This window comes from Salmo salar, chromosome 20, assembly GCF_965601325.2.
Source record: "Salmo salar chromosome 20, fSalSal1, whole genome shotgun sequence".
In the NCBI taxonomy this organism is placed as follows: domain Eukaryota; kingdom Metazoa; phylum Chordata; class Actinopteri; order Salmoniformes; family Salmonidae; genus Salmo; species Salmo salar.
Window position 1 is genome coordinate 47,099,522 of NC_138310.1, and position 23,629 is coordinate 47,123,150.

Sequence of the window (23,629 nt, forward strand, 5' to 3'; positions counted from 1 at the left end):
CCAATCAACTGAAATCCAATATATTTTTTTTCATATTGGATGTACATATTGCACCATACAAAATGATCTGTAAATTCTGTCACAGTAAAAGGGGGGGGTCCAATCTACTCAGGAACACTTCTAGTTTCCAAATCCAGAGTTTACTCCCAGAGGAGCATTGCTGCTCATTTGGTGGCCCTTTATAGAGTGGCCCATCAACTTAAATCCAATCATTTTTTTTTTTTTGTGCTTTTGTACTTGTCTTTTGTATCAGATTCTACTAATCAGCTTATTAGTAGAAACATGTTTGGTAGAACTGGGCTTAAACAAAGGCTTGCACACCTTGTGGTTCCTTAAGAGCAGGTTGGATCAGAATAAGTGCTAGTTCCTAAGTCTGATTATTGTAGGTTTGGCTGTAAATATTTTTGTTGTTGTTGTTGTAATAAGCCCCTATATTTACAGGTATTTTAACATACATTTCCATGTAAATAGTTTAGTTATTGTTAGTGATTAGGTTTTTTTCCAAGAGGTTGCTCGATTGTCTTAAATGCAATCCTAGATTTTTTTTTACAGTTTCTCCAACATTGGCTTAAATGGGTTTTTGTTTTTTCACTTCTCTCTAGAAAATAGATATTTCAAAGTAGCATCAAATAAAAATGAGCATTGACATTATTTCTGTATCCATGTGTCATCATTTTGTGTCTTTACTGAAATACAACTTACCTTAAATGTTGCATTCATGTTCATCAGCAACTCACTTAAGGAGCATTTCCACACCTGGATTGAGAAATCACTTGTCCATTATTCTTTTCAGAATTCTTCAAGCTCTGTCAAATTGGTTGTTGATCATTGCTAGACAACCATTTTCAGGTCTTGCCATAGATTTTAAAGTAGATTTCAGTCAAAACTGTAACTCGGCCACTCAGGAACATTCACTGTCTTCTTGGTAAGCAACTCCAGTGTAGATTTGGATTGTGTTTAGGTTATTGTCCTGCTGAAATGTGAATTCATCTCCCAGTGTCTGATGGAAAGCAGACTGAACCAGATTTTCCTCTAGGTTTTTGCCTGTGCTTAACTCCATTCAGTTTTATTTTTTTTATCCTGAAAAACTCCTTAGTCCTTAACGATTACAAGCATACCCATAAGACGATGCAGCCACCCCTATGCTTTAATAATATGAAGAGTGGTACTCAGTAATGTATTGTATTGTATTGGATTTGCCCCAAACATAACACAAAACGTTAATTGCTTTGCCACATTTTTTTTCTTAAGAATTACTTTAGTACCTTATTGCAAACAGGATTCATGTTTTGGAATATATTTATTCTGTACAGGCTTCCTTCTTTTAACTCTGTCGATTAGTTTAGTATTGTGGAGTAACTACAATATAGTTGATCCATCCTCAGTTTTCTCCTATCACAGCCATTAAACTATGTAATTGTTTTAAAGTCACCATTGGCCTCGGTGAAATCCCTGAGCGGTTTCCTTCTTCTCCGGCAACTGTGTTAGGAAGAACGGTATTGGTATTTTATTAGGATCTCCATTAGCTGTTGTGAAAGCAGCAGCTACTCTTCCTGGGGTCCACATGAAACATGACATAATATAGAACATTAATAGATGTTAAAGAACAGGTCAAGGACAGAACTACATCAATTATCTTTGTAGTGACTGGGTGTATTGATACACCATCCAAAGTGTAGTTAATTACTCCACCATGCTCAAAGGGATATCTGCTTTGCTTTTTTTTTTTACCTATCTACCAGTGGATGCCCTTTGTGAGGTATTGAAAAATCGCCCTGGTCTTTGTGGTTGAATCTGTGTTTGAAATTCACTGCTTGACTAGGGGACCTTACAATTATCTGTATGTGTGGGGTACAGCAATGAGGTAGTCATTAAAAAATCATGTTAAACACTATTATTGCACACAGAATGAATCCATGCAATTTGTGACTTGTTAAGCACATGTTTACTCCTGAACTTATTTAGCCTTGCCATAACAAAGGGATGGAATACTTATTGACTGACATTTCAGCTCTTCATTATTAATTAATATGTAAAAATACTTTGACATAATGGGGTGTGTAGTCCAGTGATCAAAAATCAAAATGTAATCAATTTTAAATTCAGGCTGTAACACAACAAAATGTGAAAAAAGTCAAAGGGTGTCAATACTTTATGAAGGCACTGATTGTTCGATAGGAAACATGGCTGCAAAATTAGCAGCGACACTGCTGGGGGTATAAAGTCTGTATTTGGAAACTAAAAGTGCACCTGATTAGAAAGGACCCCCCCCCCCCCCCCCCCCCGTCCCTTATACACAGTGGCGACCCGTCATTTTTTTAAAATCCCAGGCCCCAGTCCCCGCAGGAGGCCTTTTGCCTTTTGGTAGGCCGTCATTGTAAATAAGAATTTGTTCTTAACTGACTTGCCTAGTTAAATAAAGGTTCAATAAAAATAAAAGTCATTCAGGGCAGGTGTTTTGAGCCCCACCTGTTGAGCAAAAACATAAATATATACAGTATATATAGAGAGGTTTGTTGTTGTTGCCTGTTTTGCGTATTATTTTGGCATTAATACATGTCACATATCAGTTTGCAAACAATGTAAAAAAAAATATTGAGTTAATAAAGCTGCATATGAACATGGTATTTTTTTTGCTTTCTTGAGTAAGGCAGCTCCAAATGCAGGTGTTTCAGCCTAGCTCAGTGCTTTCTGTGGTGGTGGGGCAGCCAGCGGAAAATACAGAGCGTAGGGGTTGGTAATCTTCTCTAGTTGCACTGTGGTTGACTCCGTATTCTGTCACTCATTGGGACACTACGTCACCGCAACATCTACGGGGAGAGCTAGAAAGTTCAAGCCCCCTTGGGTGCTGCCATAGAGTTACATTAGAAGTGCTCATCCCAGAAGGCTCAAGGTCATTGGCCACAGATAAAATGATGTCAAACCACGTTATATCTACCGCAGCTTTGATTGGACTGATCATGTCAACATCATACTTTCAAAATCTTAGCTAGCAAGCTAGACAAGCAGTCATCATCATCATGAATCACGTCAACAATCTACTGGCAAATCCATTGTCATATGAAGAGAAATGATAGATAAAACATATCGGCTGTTGCTTATCGGCCATTGAACATAAATATTACACAACAAGTTGGGAATCGCAAATTCAACAATGAGTGGTTTGGAAGGAATTAGTGGCTAACTGCAAGCGTTGCAAAGGAACTACTATTTTGCTTCCTCTGCTATTCGGTGGAGAGGGTGTGTGGTCCAAGTCTGAGTTGAAGGGTCTCTTTCCCAAGCTTAAAATGATAAACATTCACACGCAACACCATGGGCCAGAAAAGGTTGAATACATTGGCCATGCTGTCAAACCAGCATGACTTCTGCCATGTTCAAAACAACTGGAAACTCGGAACTGGGAAATCTGACTTCAGTGAGTTCAAGACAACTGGGAACTCTGAAAAAAAAGCTAGCTCCGAATGGGAAAATATGTTTTGAATGGTCATCCAACTAAGAATTCCAAGTCGGTAACTCGGGCCTCTTTCTAGAAATATGACCAATATACCACGGCTAAGGGCTAAGGGCAATATCCAGGCACTCCGTGTTGCATCATGCGTTAGAACAGCCCTTAGCTGTGTATGTTGGCCATATACTGTACCACACCTCCTCAGCCATTATTGCTTAATTGAATACCTTTTTTGGCAAAGCTGGGATTTTTTGTTGTTGCTCGCGCAACAGGCATCTATATCGGTCAACTAATACTAGTAATGGCCCAGAGCACTACTTTTGTGAAAATATTATTATAATTTTGTATATATATTTGTTTTATTAATATTTTTTTATTATTCAGATTTTTCAAGGGGTACTGCAGCTGATGACCTACACACAATACCCCATAATGTCAAAGTGGAATTATTATTATTATATATTCTTTTTTACAAATTAATAAATCATTATTAAGAGCTCAATTGTCTTGAGTCAATAAGTATGCAGTCCATTTTTTATAACAAGCCTAAATAAGTTTGCCTAAATAAGTTTGCTTAATAAGTCGCATAATAATTTGTAGGGACACACTCTGTGCAATAATAGTGTTTAACATTATTTTTGAATGACTACCCCACACATACAATTTTCTGTAAGTTCCCCAGTCGAGCTTTGAATTTCCAACACAGATTCAACCACAAAGACAAGGGAGGTTTTCCAATGCCTCGAACAGAAGGGCACCTACTGGTAGAATGGTAAAAAATAAAGCAGACATTGAATATACCTTTGACCATGGTGAGGTTATTAATTAGACTTTGGACAGTGTATCAATACACCAAGTCACTAAAAAGATAATTGATGTAGTTCTGTCCTTGATCTGTTGTCTATTAATGTTCTATATTATGTCATGTTTCATGTTTTGTGTGGACCCCAGGAGGAGTAGCTGCTGCTTTCACAACAGCTAATGGAGATCCTAATAAAATACCAATATCGTTCTTCCTAACACAGTTGCCGGAGAGGAAAGAAACCGCTCAGGGATTTCACCAAGAGGCCAATGGTGACTTTAAAACAGTTACAGAGTTTAGTGGCTGTGATAGGAGAAATCTGAGGATGGATCAACAACATTGTAGTTACTCCACAATACTAAACTAATTGAAAGAGTTAAAAGAAGGAAGCCTATAAATAAGAAATATATTCCAAAACATGCATCTTGTTTGCAACAAGGTACTAAAGTAATACTGGAAAAAAATGTGGCAAAGCAATTCACTTTTTGTCCTGAATATGATGTGTTATGTTTGGGGCAAATCCAATACAACACATTACTGAGTACCAGTCTCCATATTTTCAAGCATAGTGGTGGCTGCATCATGTTATGGGTATGCTTGTAATCATCAAGGACTGGGGAGTTTTTCAGGATAAAAAAAGAAACGGAATGGAGCTAAGCACAGGCAAAAACCTAGAGGAAAACCTGGTTCAATCCACTTTCCACTAGACACCGGGAGATTAATTCACCTTTCAGCAGGACAATAACCTAAAACACAAGGCCAAATCTACACTGGAGTTGCTTACCAAGAAGACATTGAATGTTCCTGAGTAGCGGAGTTACAGTTTTGACTGAAATCTACTTATGGCAAGACCTGAAAATGGTTGTCTAGCAATGATCAAAAACCGTCTTTGACAGAGCTTGAAGAATTTTGAAAAGAATAATGGGCAAATGTTGCACAATATAGGTGTGGAAAGCTCTTAGGAGACTTAACTGCAAAGACTCACAGCTGTAATCGTTGCCAAAGATGCATCCACAAAACAATGACTCAGGGGTGTGAATACTGGGTCATTATGGGCTATTGTGTGTAGATGGTTGAGAAAAAAAATCGATGGAATCCATTTTGAAGTCAGCCTGTAACACAACAAAATGTGGAATAAGTCAAGGGGTATAAATACATTCTGAAGGCAGTGTATGTCCAATATGGAAAAATCAATTGATGGGCCAATGTAAGTGCTGCAAAATGAGCAGCAACGCTTCTCTTGGTGTAAAGTGGGTTCGGCACAAAAGCTCTAACAGGTTAACTGATATTTCCTAACATGACTTTGTTGGGTAAAGACTCTAATTCAAAACTCACTTACTCAACTGCACCCAACTCCTTTCCCACCCACCCTGAAACCACAAATGAATACGCCAAAAGGCAAGGATCCACTTTCTCCCAAAATGTCACTCCTACTGGACCAGATTCTTCTTTATCATGTCCAAGAGACGGAGAATTGCTTCTTCTTCTTCTACTTCTTCTTCTTGTGGCTTTCCGGCAGACTAGACGCAATGCTGCGTATTGCTGCCTTTCACAGTTTGGAAAGTGCATTGCATATTTGTTCACAAAAAAAAGCTAAATGGGGGAAATGGGGAAAAATGAAATTGCACCGCCATCTAACCCTATATAAAGTATATGCCACTACCCCCAACACAACCCACCACCCTTCCCACTACTTTGCACCAAACAGATCCTACACCTTGATGTTGACCTGGGATGCTGGAACCCTTTCTCTCAAAACCCCCTGTAGTTCTTTTGCAATAAAATCTCTGATACCCAAAAACATCTCTGCTGCTGCTACTACCAATTCAATCTTCTGGGATTTCCTTTCCATCTGTGCGGTACAATTAATGATCATAGCAATAAACGCCAAGCAGCCAACCTTACTAAAGCACAAACTGTTCAGGGTCTCTCTGTACAAGCATACTACTCACAGGGATCCTCACAGGGATCCTCTCAGGCTCTCTCACCCTTTGCCCACCATCCTCTACTTTCCTCACTGCCTCAGCATATGACACATTCCGCACTGCTCTCACCCTGGAAACTTAAATCTGTCTCACTCGCACAGGACATTTCTGATCCCCAGCAACATGGCCATCCCCACAATTGAAACACTCCACTTTTTACACTGAAACTACACAGTCTTTTGTTCCATGGCCCCCTGCATATATCTCACACCTTGGAATCTCCTTCCTACATACTGCTGCAACATTACCATAAACCTGACACCTGAAACAACATAGTGAATTCGGAACAAAAGCTCTCACGGGATAACTTGTATAGCGTAGCATGACTTTATCCGGCAAACACTCGGCATCAGAACTCAGAAGGACTGACAGGGTTTCCTCAGTCGCACCAAAAGGCGTGCATCACAGACACCAGCGATCCCCAACTTCAGTTGATCCACCTTAACACTCAAACCCCACCCCAGTTATCACTCCTTTCAATGGCGCTGGAGAGCAAAGCAGGACACCACTTTCGTCCCGAGTCTCGAAAAGCTCAGCGCCCTTTCCCTCTGAGCAGCAGACACACAAAAAATCAACACATGTCCACCTCTGGATACTTTGACCTAATTGACAGAAGCCAACGCCTTCTTCACCCAGCCTGATACCACAAACGTGTCGGCCAAAGGCATGGATCTACTTTCTCCACTAATCGTACTCCCACTGAGCTAGAGTCAACCTGGGAATTTTCTCGGAAGCCTTCGCCTCACCTGATGACGCAGGTTCTTTCTCCTCACTTTTGTCAGGATCAATTTCAAGTTCACTATCCGTCGCCTGCTCAGGGTCTTCAGGCGCATAACATGCATTTTTCTGTCCTGTACTTGACCCAAAGGAGAAAGTACTCTGTATTTTACAGTCGGTTTGGGTTTGCCCTTCTTTCTGTCTCGATTCTTCTCGCCATCCACCCTCTTCCTCGCCCGGTCCTCCGACATGATGTCTTCCATCTCCTTGTGAGACATCAGGAAACCCACTATCAAGCTTCCTGCTGCTGTCATACTCCCTTAAGAAACCCGCCCACGTTCGCATACGCTGAGTCATTCACCACGAAGCTATTGCACTATCCAGGGGTTTATTTCAATAGTCTAAATAGGTTTCCTCTCTGCGTATCCTTGTCTGGACTGATAAAGTAGGCCTCAACTAAATATAGGGTAAACTAAACTAAACCTCAAAATGTAGGTAATTGTTGAGTACTGAGATGTACACTATGGGGAATCAACATAGTTTAAAGATGCTTTATCTCCTCTTCTGTTATCCTTCATTTACACTGATCTGAAAAAATCTGGACAAGTTCCTTGGTAGGTTTCCATATATCTTCTCAGATCACTGCAGCAGAAATGGTGACGATGAGGAAATGGCAGGCTGGTGAGCTTGAATAGCACTCAATGCATGAGTGCGACCTTAGTGATTGCATGACCTCGTCAAGAGTTTAAGACCTCTCTTGGTGTAATGGTAAAGGTGTCGAAGGAATCCATGTTAGGAATTTGTTTTAATATGAAATTCTGCAAAGGCTAAAGTAGGTCTGGTGCGTGCACTGTAGATACTCACTGAATCTCCTTCCACCTTTACCCATCAGAATTCAGCTTGTAATGGACGTTTTATCATTTTGTGTTGTTTGATGACACAAACAAGGATCAACACAGTACAAGTACAAAAATGTAAATACTCAAAATAAACAAGACATAATTTTGTCTATACTTGCATAGCTATATACTGTAGATTGAACTAGTTTTATGCAATTGTATGCCTCGTCAAGTGCTTGGTGATAGATCTTTAATCTTTGTGCACCTCCTTGAATCATCACATACAATAATGATCATAGATTCTCAACTGAGCCTCACTGATGTTTTTCCCATTTTATTTTGTTTAACCTGATTTCAACTTAGAATAAACCTGAACTTCATTATCCCATCATATACACATGAGATATTAATAATTGCAACAGTGTGCAATCTACTCTGCAAATCCTCCTTTGCAAGAAGCAGGTCATAGCATAGCTCTATCGGCACAGTCCTGACAAAGAGGACATGTGAGATTGGGAGATGTGGGGCGAAGGGATTAAATCCTCCATTTCAGATGGAAGCAGACTCCCCATGGCAGTGCCCCCAATGCCCCCCCCCCCCCCCCCCCAATAGGGCCCTGGTCAAAAGTAGTGCACTATATAGGGAATAGGATGCCATTTAGGACACAGCGCAGGCCAAGCATCTATTTCAGCCCTTCTCTTTCAGGTTGCATTTAGAAGTAGAGGGAATAGCTTCATTGATTTCATCCTGCAGCTGTTTTTTGTTGATGTTGTGCCAGTGCCAGATCCTCTGTTAGGTGAGATGCCTAATGTTGTCTTCATAATGACTTGGGTCACTTCTCAGCATTCCATCACAAGAAAGCATCATTCGTTTTCTCTGAAACCTGCAACGTATTAGATTAATAAGTATTATTTACCTCAATCTGTCGTATTAATATTTGTATCTGTGTGTGTGTGTGAGTGCATGCGTGTGAGTGTTCCTCACCTGAGTGCTGTGGAGTATGACTCCAGGAGTGATTGGAAGCCCACTATGTTTGAGTCTCTCATACCCTGACCTCTCCACAACCAGTAATTTCAAAGACATCTCGCTCTTCTTTATCAGCATCACAACGTCCTCAAAGTACTCATTCTCTACATTCTGGCCATTCACCTCCACAACTACATCCCCTTCCCACAGTCCAGCCCTATGTCCTGAGCCCTTTACCACCACCTGGAGGACAAAAGAAAACTGTAACCGTGCCACTCATTTCTCATACAAACCATCTTAACACCTGCCTTCCTCATTATAGCAATGCATGTAGAAAACAACACAGCAGATCAATATCGGGAACTTTTGATTGATGATAGCTGTTACTCATTAGCACAACTATGATTGGGGATGTTTCAAATAGCCTATTTATGTCAGGAAACATAATGATAGAGATTACAACAAATAAATGAGCGAGAGATAGATGATAAGGGTGTTATGTTGTTGACGTTCGAAGGAATACCTGGCCTATGAAAGTTCCTGGCTCATGTTGAACACAGCCCAGATTAAACCCAAAGCCTGATTCTTCTCTCTCGAGGACACAGAGTCTTGGACAAGGAAGTGAGCCGTGCTCGTTCTTACTCAGCCCATCCTGAATCTCAGTACAAGGGGACTGTGTCTTCCTCATCCTCTCTCCTTCTGGCAGACTGTCCTCATGGAATAGCAGGGGAGATAGACCCAACTGCAGTAGGGAACAGAATAGACTGTTTTTGACTGGGAAGGTATTTTTAGTTGACATCATTCTTAGACAATCTTGTATTTGGTGTCAGCATTGATCTCAGCAACATCTTAACATAATCATCATCTTACTGTAATTCTCTCGTGAGGTTAAATAAAATACAATTCAGGATCCTACTAACTACAGTATCAATATTTGAACACCAGAACTCGCATAACTCCTAATTTCCAAACTGCACATGACCTCCGTCCGCTTACACACCTGTGTGTAGAAGTCTCTTCCGTGTATGGATATGGTGGTGAGGCTAACCTGGTTGCCACTCTTCCTCACTGTCCTGACAATATCCTCATGCTCCATAGACTCTGAAGGCTGGCCATTGACCGCCAGCAGCAAGTCTCCATCCTGCATACCAGCCTCTTCTGCTGGACTCCCCACATCCACCTCACGGAGTAGGTTAGCTGGAATCGACAACAAACAATTCAGCTCAGCCAGCAGGTATAATGTTTATTACTTGTTATAAGCATGTATGAGTCTTTCTAATGTCCTATTACAAGTTTGTAATGTGTGTAGTATGTCTTTCTGTGCAGTACATTTTCTACGGACTTAAAATTACTTATTTAGTTAGGATCATTGAGAGATGATAATAAAGATATTATAAGGTGGTCATAGTAGGTGCTTGTAACATGGTCATGCATGCTTACGACAAATGGAAGTTTCTAGCAAAAAAAGTGTATTGTTAGATGATGTGTGTGTACTGTATGTGTGCATCATTCTCACCAATACGCCCCCCTGAAGTCAACCTCTCTTGTCGTAATAAGAAGCCGTATCCATCTGACCCCTGGACCAGATGCATCGTTGTGGGTCTGTGTGGCAGGTTGTGAGAGCCGGCCATGATAGGCAAGATGGGCAGTTTTCGTCGGATGTAGCTCGCTTCACTATCTCTGTCGATGACTAGGACGGTCACATGGACGCTACATTTCTTCACCTGAGCAGTACACAGAGATAAACTTGAGGGAGAAGTGAGGGACATGCTTGCTCGTGCACACACACACACACAAACACACACACACACACACACACACACACACACACACACACACACACACACACACACACACACACACACACACACACACACACACACACACACACACACACAGAGAGACATACTAAGACACATACAGAGACACACACAGAGACACACACACATCTGCCATGTGAGTTTGCTTACCAAGAGCAGTTCCGAGAAGGAGGGTCTGTATGCTTACCATTTTACTGATAGCTGAATGGGTGAGCGTTGATACCATGGCACCGTTGATCCACACCAGTCTATCTCCGCTACGCACCCCTGCCCTCGTTGCAGGACCCTCACTTACTGTGCTCAACATGTATTGACCCTTCTGACCTGGAGAGATTAAAAACAGACACAAACAAACATCTCCACAGAGATCCTCTCTTCGGTAATCAAATCTTATTTGTCACAAACGCTGAATACAATAGGTGTAGACTCTACCGTGAAATGCTTACTTACGAGCTCTTTACCAACAAAGCAGAGTTAAAAAGTATGTAAAATAACAGTAAAATAACAATAACGAGGCTATGTACAAGGTACCGAGTCAATGTGCAAGGGTACGAGGTAGTTGAGGTAAATATGTTTGTATAGGTAGGGATAAAAGTGACTGGGAAATAAGGATAGATAATAAACAAAGTAGAAGCAGCGTGTGTGAAAGTGTGTCTATGTGTCACGTGCTGACCAGTAAAAGGGGTTGTTTGTTATTGTAGTTTGGTCAGGGTGTGGCAGGGGGAGTTTGTTTTATGTGTTTCGGGGTTTTTTGGTTAATGTTCTATGTTAGTATATTTCTATGTTCGTTCTAGTTTTTCTATTTCTATGTTTAGTTTATTAGGTTGACCTTCAATTGGAGGCAGCTGTTCCTCGTTGCCTCTAATTGAAGGTCCTATTTAGTAAGGGTGTTTTTCCATGGGTTTTTGTGGGTAGTTGTTCCTGGTATAGTGTTGTGCCTTACAGGACTGTTAGCGTCTTCGTCATTGTTTGTTATTTTGTTTTTCTGTGTTCACGTTTTCTTCACAATAAATAAGAAGATGAGTTTACACATTCCCGCTGCGCATTGGTCCCATCTTTACGACGAACGTGACACTATGTGTGAGTGTACAGTATGTGTGTGGCGTCAATATGCATGTGTGTTTTCTGTGTGTGTTGGCGTATGTACAGTGCCTTCGGAAATATATTCAGACCCCTTGACTTTTTCCACATTTTGTTAGGTTCCAGCCTTATTCTAAAATGGATTAAATAGTTTTTTTCACTCATCAATCTACACACAATACCCCATAATGACAAAGCAAAAACAGGTTTAGACATTTTTGCTAATTTAAAACAAATAAAAAATAAATATCACATTTACATAAGTATTCAGACCCTTTACTCAGTATTTTGTTGCAGTACCTTTGGCAGCTATTACAGCCTCAAGTCTTCTTGGGTATGACGCTACAAGCTTGGCACACCTGCTTGTTCTTCTCTGCAGATCATCTCAACCTCTCTCAGGTTGGATGGGGAGCGTTGCTGCACAGATATATTCAGGTTTCTCCAGAGATGTTCGATCGGGTTCAAGTCCGGGCTCAGGCTAGGCCACTCAAATTCAGAGACTTGTCCCGAAGCCACTCCTGTCTTGTTTGGCTGTGTGCTTCGGGTTGTTGAACTGTTGGAAGGTGAACCTTCACCCAGTCTGAGGTTCTGAGTGCTCTGGAGCAGGTTTTCATCAAGGATCTCTCTGTACTTTGCTCCGTTCATCTTTGCCTCGATCCTGACTAGTTACCCAGTCCCTGCCGCTGAAAAACATCCCCACAGCATGTTCTGCCACTACCATGCTTCACCGTAGGGATGGTCTAAGGTTTCCTCCAGATGTGACGCTTGGCATTCAGGCCAAAGAGTTCAATCTTGGTTTCACCAACCAGAGAATCTTGTTTCTCATGGTCTGAGAGTCTTTAGGTGCCTATTGGCAAATTCCAAGCGGGCTGTCATGTGCCTTTTACTGAGAAGTGGCTTCCTTCTGGCCACTCTACCATAAAGGCCTGATTGGTGGAGTGCTGCAGAGATGGTTGTCCTTCTGGAAGTTTCTCCCATCTCCACAGAGGAACTCTGGAGCTCTGTCAGAGTGGCCATCGGGTCCTCGGTCACCTCCCTGACCAAAGCCCTTCTCCCCCGATTGCTCAGTTTGGCCGGGCGGCCAGCTCTAGGAAGAGTCTTGGTGGTTCCAAACTTCTTCCATTTAAGAATGATGGAGGCCACTGTGTTCTTGGGGACCTTCAATGCTGCAGAAATGTTTGGTACCCTTCCCCAGATTTGTGCCTCGACACAATCCTGTCAATATCACGTTTTAGGGAAGACCCAGATGCAGACAATGTCGAAGTAACCAACGTTTATTACTAGAACAGGGGGCAGGCAAAATGACAGGTCAAGGGCAGGCAGAGGTCGGTAATCCAGATCAGAGTTCAAACGGTACAGAACGGCAGGCAGTCTCAGGGTCAGGTCAGGCAGAGGTCAATAATCCAGTGTGATGTGACAAGGTACAGAACGGCAGGCAGGCTCAGGTTCAGGGCAGGCAGAACAGGAGACAAAGGGCTGTGAGACATGGGTTTGATTCTAGACACATGAAAAGTGGGATGTATACGGAGGGTACGGGGCAACAGAAGACGAACAGCAGAGGGGCTAATGACCTTGTAGATGGGGAAAGGGCCGATGGACTTGTTTACGTGCTGCTGTGTGGTTTTTTGCTACTTTGTTGCTGACGTTATTTTGCTACCTGACAACTTTACGTTTTTTACGTTCTAATTTTTGATAACCATTTAATATTTTTATTTTTCCCCTCGCTCTACTTTTTTCATTCAACTTTTTCACCTCGGACGCTTTATCTGGACATGGTTCTACAGGACCTCCACTAGCCGAAGCTAAGTAGGAATATTAACATTATGCCATCTAATTGCAGTCGCTGTACTCATATTATACAGGAGAACTATCCGCTTATGGTGAGGATAGCCGTGCTGCAACCCCAGCTTCAGACGCAATCGTTTGGCAAGGGTAATTTAAGTGTAGGAAAGGATGAAACAGCATCTGTGCCACCAATAAGTACAGATAGTAGTATAAATCCCGTCGCACAGTCCCCGCAGCCGGACAATTTTCTCATGGCTTCTAGAAGAAAATGCTGTCGGAGTGCTCAACCGGTGTCGCTCATTCAGCCGACAGAAACTTTCAACCGGTTCTTCCCATTAAGCAACGAGTCAGACTCAGAGGCCGAGCCTTCTCTGGTCTCTCCTCCACCTGTTACGTGGTCTGAGCCGCCGAAGCCTCCCACAATTAGCTCTGACAAATTGAAAACCCTAGTCATTGGCGACTCCATTACCTGCAGTATTAGATTTAAAAATAATAATCCAGCGAACAAGAACACAGTGGCCTCCAGCGATCATACATTGTTTACCAGGGGACAGGGCTACTGAAGTAAAGGCTAATCTGAAAATGGTGCTGGCTAAGGCTAAAACTGGCGAGGGTGGAGGGTATAGGGATATTGTTATCCACATCAGCACCAACGATGTTAGGATGAAACAGTCAGAGGTCACCAAGTGCAACATAACTTCAGCGTTCAAATCAGCTAGAAAGATGTGTCGTCATTGAATAAGTATCTCTGAAACATGGCTTAAGCCTGAAGAATATACTATGTTAAATGAGGCCTCTCCTCCTGGTTACACTAGTGACCATATACCCGCATATCCTGCAAAGGCGGAGGTGTTGCTAACATTTACGATAGTAAATTTAAATTTACCCCAAAAAAACTGCGTTTTGTCTTTTGAGCTTTTAGTCATGAAATCTATGCAGCCTACACAATCACTTTTTATAGCTACTGTTTACAGGCCTCCTGGGTCGTATACAGCGTTCCTCACTGAGTTCCCTGAATTCCTATCGGACCTTGTTGTCATGGCAGATAATATCCACATTTTTTGTGACTTTAATATTCACATGGAAAAGTCCACAGACTCACTCCAAAAGGCTTTCAGAGCCATCATCCAGTCAGTGGGTTTTGTTCAACATGTCTCTGGACCTACTCACTACCACAGTCACATTCTGGACCTAGTTTTGTCCCGTGGAATAAATATTGTGGTTCTTAATGTTTTTCCTCGTAATCCTGGTCTATCGGACAACCATTTTATTATGTTTGCAATCGCAACAAATAATCTGCTTAGAACTCAACCAAGGATCATCAAAAGCCGTGCTTTAAATTCTCGGACAACCCAAAGATTCATAGATGCCCTTCCAGAATCTCTCCACCTACCCAAGGACGTCAGAGTACAAAAATCAGTTAACCACCTAACTGAGGAACTACATTTAATATCCTAGATGCAGTCACAGCCCTAAAAAAAAAATGGTCATAAGAAACTAGCTCCCTGGTATACAGAAAATACCAGAGCCCTGAAGCAAGCTTACAAAAAATTGGAATGGAAATGGTGCTCCACCAAACTTGAAGTCTTCCGACTAGCTTGGAAAGACAGTACTGTGCGATATCGAAGAGCCCTCACTGCTGCTCGATCATCCTATTTTTCCAACTTTATTGAGGAGAATAAGAACAATCCAACATTTATTTTTGATACTGTAGCAAAGCTAACTAAAAAGGAGCATTCCCCAAGAGAGGATGGCTTTCACTTCAGCAGTGATAAATTCATGAACTTCTTTCACGAAAATATCATGATCATTAGAAAGCAAATTACGGACTTCTCTTTAAATCTGCGTATTCCTCCAAAGCTCAGTTGTCCTGAGTCTGCACAACACTGCCAAGACCTAGGATCAAGGGAGACACTGAAGTTTTTTAATCCTATATCTCCTGAGACATTAATGAAAATAGAAATGGTCTCTAAACCTTCACTGCCTTCCTGAAGACAATGTATACGAAATGCTTCAGTCTGGTTTTAGACCCCATCATAGCACTGAGGCTGCACTTGAAGGTGGTAAATTACCTTTAATTGGCGTCAGACCAAGGCTCTGCATCTGTCCTCGTGCTCCTAGACCTTAGTGCTGCTTTTGATACCATCGATCACCACATTCTTTTGGAGAGATTGGAAACCCAAATTGGTCTACACGGACAAGTTCTGGCCTGGTTTAGATCTTATCTGTCGGAAAGATATCAGTTTGTCTCTGTGAATAGTTTGTCCTCTGACAAATCAACTGTAAATTTTGGTGTTCCTCAAGGTTCCGTTTTAGGACCACTATTGTTTTCACTATATATTTTACCTCTTGGGGATGTCATTCGGAAACATAATGTTAACTTTCACTGCTATGCGGATGATACACAGCTGTATATTTCGATGAAACATGGTGAAGCCCCAAAATTGTCTTAGCTGGAAGCCTGTGTTACAGACATAAGGAAGTGGATGGCGGCAAATGTTTTACTTTTAAACTCAGACAAAACAGAGATGCTTGTTCTAGGTCCCAAGAAACAAAGAGATCTTCTGTTGGATCTGACAATTAATCTGATGGTTGTACAGTTTTCTCAAATAAAACTGTGTAGAACCTCAGCGTTACTCTAAACCCTGATCTCTCTTTTGACGAACATATCAAGACTATTTCAAGGACAGCTTTTTTCCATCTGTGTAACATTGCAAAAATCAGAAACATTTTGTCCAAAAATAATGCTGAAATGTTAATCCATGCTTTTGTCACTTCTACATTAGACTACTGCAATGCTCTAGTTTCCGGCTACTCGGATAAAGCACTAAAACTTCAGTTAGTGCTAAACACAGCTGATAGAATCTTGACTAGAACCAAAAAATGTGATCATATTACTCCAGTGCTAGCCTCTCTACGCTGGCTTCCTGTTAAGACTAGGGCTGATTTCAAGGTTTTACTGCTAACCTACAAAGCATTACATGCGCTTGCGCCTACATATCCCTCCGATTTGGTCCTGCCGTGCATACCTACATGTAGGCTATGGTCACAAGACGCAGGCCTCCTTATTGTCCCTAGAATTTCTAAGCAAACAGCTGGAGGCAGGGCTTTCTCCTATAGAGCTTAATTTTTATGGAATGATCTGCCTATCCATGTGAGAGACGCAGACTCTGTCTCGACCTTTAAGTCTTTATTGAACACTCATCTCTTCAGTAGGTCCTATGATTGAGAGTAGTCAGGCCCAGGGGTGTGAAGGTGAACGGAAAGGCACTGGAGCGACGAACCACCCTTGCTGTCTCTGCCTAGCCGGTTCCCCTCCCTCCACCGGGATTCTCTGCCTCTAACCCTATTACGGGGGCTGAGTCACTGGCTTACTGGTGCTTTTCCATTCCGTCCCTAGTGGGGGTGCGTCACTTGAGTGGGTTGAGTCACTGACGTGTCTTCCTGTCCGGATTGGCGCCCCCTCGGGTTTGTGCCGTGGGGGAGATCTTCGTGGGCTATACTCAGCCTTATTTCAGGGTAGTAAGTTGGTGGTTGAAGATATCCCTCTGGTGGTGTGGGGGCTGTGCTTTGGAAAAGTGGGTGTGCTTATATCCTGCTTAGTTGGCCCTGTCCAGGGGTATCGTCAGATGGGGCCACAGTGTCTCCCGACCCCTCCTGTCTCAGCCTCCAGTATTTATGCTGCAGTAGTTTTTGTCGGCGGGCTAGGGTCAGTCTGTTATATCTGGAGTATTTCTCCTGTCATGCCCGATGTCCTGTGTGAATTTAAGCATGCTCCCTCTAATTCTCTCCCTCTGTACACTCCCTGCAGTGATGATGTAACCCAGGAAGGAGATGTGGAGTGATGGAATTTTCACTTCTCTGCTTTCACAAAAAGCTGGTTCTCCAGGAGGCGTTGGAGAACCTGTCAGATGTGGAGCACGTGTTCTTGGCCGGAGCGGGAGAAGATGAGGAAGTCGTCGAGGTAGACGAAGATGAACCGGATCAACATTTTGCGGAGAACATCCTTAACCAGAGCCTGGAACACAGCTGGGGCATTGGTAAGGCCAAAATGCATGAGCAGATACTCATAGTGACCACTGGTTGTGTTGAAGGCAGTCTTCCACTCATCCCCTTCCCGTATCCGCACCAGGTGGTAGGTGTTCCATAGGTCCAGCTTGGAGAACATGGTGGCCCCCTGGAGAGGCTTTGAAAGCCGAGGAGATGAGTGGTAGCAGGTAGCGGTTCTTCACCGTGATGTCGTTGAGGCCCCGGTAGTCAGTGCACGGGTGCAGGGTTTTGTCCTTCTTCTCCACAAAGAAGAACCCTGCAACGGTGGGGGAGGCAGAAGGACAGATGAACCCTGCAGCTAGGGAATCCTCAATGTATGTCTCCATAGCCTTGGTCTAAGTCCTCGGGCAGAGTGGTGCCTGGGAGAAGGTCAATCCCACATGCATAGGGTCGGTGCGGTGGAAGTAAAATGGCCGAGCCTTACTGAACACCTCCCGGAGGTCCTGGTACTCCGCGGGAATGGCGGAGAGGTCAGGAACAACTTCCAAGCCCCCAGAAAGACTTCCCGGGGCAGGCTGCGCTGACTTCAGGCATTGAGCATGGCACAAGCAGTCCAGTCTATGATGGGATTGTGTCACTGGAGCCAAGAGAATCCCAATACCACAGGAACCTGAGGAGACTTAATGAGCAGAAATTGGATCATCTCGCTGTGGTTCGCTGACACACGTAGGTTGATGGGAGTGGTATTGTGGGTAACCCGGCTATAGAGCACCCGTCTACTGCTCTAATGTCCATGGGAATGGAGAGGGGCTGCAGCAAAATGGCATGAAAAGGTGGTGCGAGTACGGGGAGAGTAAAAGTTTTCCATATGGCCCACCAGAGTACTCGCTCCTATCGGTGAGCTTGGTCTTTTAGTGGACAGGTGGAGACAAAATTACCAGTAGTCCCGCAATACAGGCAACTCTTAGTGTGAAGCCTGTATAGCCGTTCAGCTGGAGACAGCCTAGCTCTGCCTAGTTGCATTGGCTCGGGAAGAGGTGAATCGGCAGACTTCGGAGACTCTCGGGGGAACTCAGGTAGCCTTGGGTTCTCTCGGTAACGGAGCCGTCGGGGACTTCCAGGATGCCTCGGAGGCGAGGTGGAATCGAATCTCCTCTCCTTTCTTCATTCCCGTAGTCCCCCATCGATCCGAATGGTCAAGGCCATGAGCAAGTCAAGATCCGTTGGTAGTTCCCGGGCTGCAAGCTCGTCCTTTACTTCCTCCGAAACTCTGTGCAGGAACATGTCGAACAGTGCTTCCAGGTTCCAGGCACTGTCAGCTGCCAACGTGCAGAAATCCACCACATAGTCTGCCACCACACTGCGGGAGTTCGAAGCTGGAGTAACTTCCAGGCAGCCTCTCTCCCGGACAACGGAGCATCGAAAACTTTCTTTACCTCCACCACGAACTCCTCCAGACTGAAGCATACGGCCGCCTGTTGTTCCCATACTGCCATTGCCCAGGCGAGAGCCCTCGCAGACATTAGAGTGACGAGGTACGCTATCTTAGAGCGGTCCGAGGGGAAGAAGGAGGGCTGCAATTCGATGATGAGGGAACACTGAGCGAGAAATGCCCGACACGTGCTCGACTCTCCATCGAAGCATTCCGGGGGAGGTAAGCAGATTTCCCGGTAAACCGGGGTGACCCAGGGAGGCGTTGCTGGTAACAGCCAGGTTACTGAGGGGCTGGGAGATTACCATCATGGACGGCTGCCTAACGGACAGTCCGTGGAATTGCTCCAGCAATGTGTTCAACGCTCAGTCATGGCGTTCGGCCAAGGTCTGGAACCCTTCCATAAGACCACAAAGCAACTCCTCGTGCCTTCCAATGGTGGCTCCTTGGGAGGAGATGGTGTTGTGGAACTGATCTGAGTTTGCTGGGTCAGTCATGGCCAGTTCCTACTATCACATTTTAGGGAAGACCCAGATGCAGACAGTGTCGAAGTAACAAAAGTTTATTACTAGAACAGGGGGCAGGCAAAACGACAGGTCAAAGGCAGGCAAAGGTCGGTAATCCACATCAGAGTCCCCTAAGGTACAGAACGGCAGGCAGTCTCAGGGTTACGGCAGGCAGAGGTCAATAATCCAGTGTGATGTGACAAGGTACAGAACGGCAGGCAGGCTTAGGGTCAGGGCAGGCAGAATGGTCAAAACTGGGAAAACTAAAAACAGGAACTAGAAACAGACAGGAGCAAGGGGGAAAACACGGGTAGGCTTGACGAACAAAACGAACTGGGAACAGACAAACAGAGAACACAGGTATAAATACACTGGGGATAATGGGGAAGATAGGCGACACCTGGAGGGGGGTGGAGACAAGCACAAAGACAGGTGAAACAGATCAGGGTGTGGCAGCCTCAGAGCTCTACGGACAATTCCGACCTCATGGTTTCGTTTTTGCTCTGACATGCACTGTCAACTGTGGGACCTTATATAGACAGGTGTGTGCCTTTCCAAATGATGTCCAATCAATAGAATTTACCACAGGTGGACTCCAATCTAGTTGTAGAATAGGAGAACCCTTTTTGGTTCCAGGTAGAACCCTTTACGAAGAGGGTTCTACATGGAACCCAAAAGGGTTCTACCTGGAACAAAAAAGGGTTCTACCTGGAACAAAAAAGGGTTCTCCTATGGGGATAGCCGAAGAAACCTTTTGGAACCCTATTTTCTAAGAGCGTAGTCAAGATGCTCTCAATGGTGCAGCTCAGGGCCCATGCCAAATATTTTCAGTCTCATAATCATACTATACAGGCCTTGACATTTACATTAACTCTGCACAAGATTTTGATATTGAAAAGATGAGAAAGATGCCAGAGTTTGATTGAGTGGCAAACAACTCATCATCTCTCGACCGTCTCTCGACTAACCCTAAATCAACCTAGGTTGATAACCTGGGTTCAATTCCACAGTCCGCCATTTCTCAAATTTGACTCCACGCTTATCTGTCTTCCCGTCTCCCCCGCTCTCCTTCCTACTGTTTAGCAAATCATCTGCCAAAAAAGATTACGGAATGAATAACTCATAACTACCTTCAATGGGGATGATGCTGATTCCCAGACCTAAGACAGGGTCTCTGGTGATGTGACACAGCCTGGGCCGGGAACACGTCTCCCCTCGGTAAGCCCTGGTCAGAGCCTGAAGGTCCAGGCCCTGGGCCAGCGCCTCCTTATACTCCTCCCCCTTCAGAACCAGCAGGAACAGCTGCAGCCCACACGCCTGGATCTTCTGCACCACCTGTCAATCAGAGAAGAACATGCTGCAGCTAAGAAACAAAGACTCTGTTTAGACCAAGTAGGTAAGCCTTGTCCGAGCCAGAATGGCTCATAGGGCAGGAGCCTGTTTATGTAGTGTGTAGCAGCTTTATGTGCAGAGGACACTGTCGGAGACATTGTAAGAGAAGAGGTTCTCTCAGATCTCTTAAAGTCTGGTTCTGACCCACATGTGATGAAGCAGACCCGCATTACATACAGAACTCACATCTGTGTGCCAAAGCTTTAAGAAACGTGTGCACAGTGATTCCAGTGGCATAACGGTACGTCTGGTTCTCACCCTGGGGAACTCCATGTTGTCGACAAAGTCCTCATTGACCTCCAGCACACGGTCCCCGTCCCTGAGCCCACTGAGCGCTGCAGGACTCCACGGATCCACCTGGCGGACAACATAGCCCCGGCAGCTCCTCTCCATACGCAGATTGAAGCCAAAACTCTGGCCCTCTTTGCACTTTATCTGGCACAGGCGGGGTACCGGACTGGGGTCTGGCTCTGGAGGGCAAGACAAAACACTGCCATTGACATAGCATGGGCATTGTGTGTGGATACCTAAAGAAGTCAGGCTTATCTTGATTACTATGATTGATGAACTCCTGTTAGTCAGACCATCTTCCATGCGTTGGGAAATGATGGATGATTTTGGATGCGTTCATTCTCAAACCTTACCAGGGTCGTCTGAGATGACCAAGGCTGGATTGTCGATCCCCTCTTTCGGATTGAAGGTGAATCTTTGAGTAAGGAAAATAAAAAGGTAAAAGTTTAAACATGAATTGGCTTTAAGGATGTGTGTTAAGGACATATTCGCTAATGTCCTATTTTGTATTATGACAATTGTCTCTAGTCCAATTCACAGCCATCAAAACAAACAAAAAAACTTGCCTTGGAAATTCCATTGCATCCTCAAGACCTAGAATGACATAAAAAAGAAAAATCCCTCAAGTTTGTTTTCTCTGCAGTAATGATTCCAGGAATGACCTTCTCCCTGTGGCTGTGTGTCCTTGGTCCAAACATCCAGGTTACTCATCTCCAAATGAAATCCAATGCCTTCAGAAAGTATTCAGCCTGTAACACAACAACATGTGGAATAAGTCAAGGGGTATGAATACTTTCTGAAGGCACTGTATGTTCCCCAGGCCCTGTCTGGACACAATCAAAGGTGATCATTAGCTCAAAGATTTAACATCTCTCCAGCATCCAGCCCTTCTATTTTTCAATGTTGAGCCGTACAGTAAATGTCCTTACAGATTACTTTGATGAATGAATCGTAGTGAGAGAAAAACTTGTGACCCGTGTCACAGCATAGCATTTGATAGGCACAGTCAAGTCATTCATTACTTATTACTGTAACGTCATTCTAAGGTTTGGCTTCGTCTTTCTTCATGAATATCCTAACCTGGCCTAATGACTAACATTAGGATGAGGAGGATACTCACTCTCACGCCCCAGCATGCCAGTCCTTATACAAGCATTTCTCATTTGTTTACAGAATTCATCCCTTCCCCTCCTGCTCAACTGTTACACACACACACACACACACACACACACACACACACACACACACACGACAGACAGACAGACAGACAGACAGACAGACAGACAGACAGACAGACAGACAGACAGACAGACAGACAGACAGACAGACAGACAGACAGACAGACAGACAGACAGACAGACAGACAGACAGACAGACAGACAGACAGACAGACAGACAGACAGACAGACAGACAGACAGACAGACAGACAGACAGACAGACAGACAGACAGACAGACAGACAGACAGACAGAGACGACACATACCCACATTCAACCTCTTGGCAAGGAGAGGTCTGTGCAGGCTGTCAGGTTGTTAGTGGTGATATCTGCAGTGTCATGTTCCCAGCTATCTGCTGACTGTCATTATTCTAGCTGTGGAGGGAGCGGACAGCTTTTATCACAGGGCTTTTATTAAAGGAATGCTGCCTTTTTTCATTCTCTATTATAGGTGGACCTAGAAAGGACTGCCCATGTTGCATGTTGACTATCAACATGTTTATTTTGGATTCAGCAGTCAATGTAGGCTAGCATATTCATGTATGCTGAGGGGGTAGCAGTTAACAATTCATTATTCACCCCCCCCCCCAAAAAAAATGTACAATACGGTCTTCATTTTCATTTTAGAATCAAACTTGTTACTTTGTAGCACTGTCACACAACACAGAAGGCTACCTTTAATCGCCAATGACTAAACACACTTTTGAACACACTCACACACTCACAAGGCTTTTGTAATGTACAATGCTATTTGAATATACAAATCTCATATTGTGTACTCATTCGATTTCTAAAGCAAGACCAGCCTAGTGAAATGGAGAAGCATGTCTGTGTCTTGACATAGAAAACAATGGAGACTGGTCTTGAGAAAGGCCTTGCGCCAAAACGTATACATTGAAAATTATATCCTCTTGTCCTTGTTGTGTCTAGACGTAGAAAAACAGACTCTTACCTGTCGTGTACCTCATGGCTGCTGTCTGTCCTTGTGTCTGGACGTCCTCCTGGCTGCCCGAGGTTGTGTGGAGGTGCAAGGTACACAGCAGATTGGGACGTTAAGATTCCTCTGTTATGTCAGCATTTGAGACGGTAACTCCTTCTTCCTCCACCATAACACTAGGCCTCCTAGGCTTAATGTTTAGCTAACCTATGACCAGACCTGGTAACCCATCACAACACTAAACACTCCCCAGGTTTCTTAGATAAGTGTTACCATAAAATGGTTTACGAGCTTAAACAACTTTAAGCTGATAACCAACAATTTGACAATATTGACTACACTGTTAAGGCCACTGGGGGTCATGAGTGCTACACTGCAGGTGAAAGAATGGTTCAAAACTTTGGTGGTTGATTAGTGGCACA

At 43.8% G+C, this 23,629-nt stretch overlaps 1 protein-coding gene across 3 annotated transcripts; it reads right to left on the reverse strand.

Moving 5' to 3' along the window:
* Positions 1-8,024: 8,024 nt before the first annotated feature.
* On the reverse strand, positions 8,025-23,400 carry nherf4a (NHERF family PDZ scaffold protein 4a). Of its 3 annotated transcripts, XM_045703493.2 has the most exons (12): positions 23,223-23,330; positions 22,538-22,645; positions 21,620-21,802; positions 21,407-21,468; positions 21,021-21,232; positions 20,501-20,705; positions 10,765-10,901; positions 10,274-10,481; positions 9,758-9,954; positions 9,281-9,499; positions 8,776-9,000; positions 8,025-8,674 (listed from the first exon to the last, which is right to left on the reverse strand). In XM_045703493.2, exons 3-12 carry the CDS (start codon positions 21,631-21,633, stop codon positions 8,642-8,644), a joined length of 1,512 nt encoding a protein of 503 aa, XP_045559449.2. In that variant the 5' UTR covers positions 21,634-21,802; positions 22,538-22,645; positions 23,223-23,330; the 3' UTR covers positions 8,025-8,641. The 3 variants fall into 3 exon arrangements, with proteins under 3 accessions (XP_045559449.2, XP_045559450.2, XP_045559448.2); XM_045703494.2 differs by lacking the exon at positions 22,538-22,645 and having other exon boundaries at positions 9,806-9,954; positions 23,223-23,400; XM_045703492.2 differs by lacking the exon at positions 22,538-22,645 and having other exon boundaries at positions 23,223-23,400.
* Between the last annotated feature and the right edge of the window lie 229 nt (positions 23,401-23,629).

Bases quoted from the DNA above. Each gene is read 5' to 3' on its own strand.
- nherf4a (XM_045703492.2), bottom strand. The intron at 21,233-21,406 runs GTAAGGTTTGAG...CTTGCCCTCCAG, and splicing joins GGTCATCTCAGACGACCCTG to AGCCAGACCCCAGTCCGGTA. The intron at 9,500-9,757 runs GTGTGTAAGCGG...TCCCTACTGCAG, and splicing joins GAAGAGACTTCTACACACAG to TTGGGTCTATCTCCCCTGCT.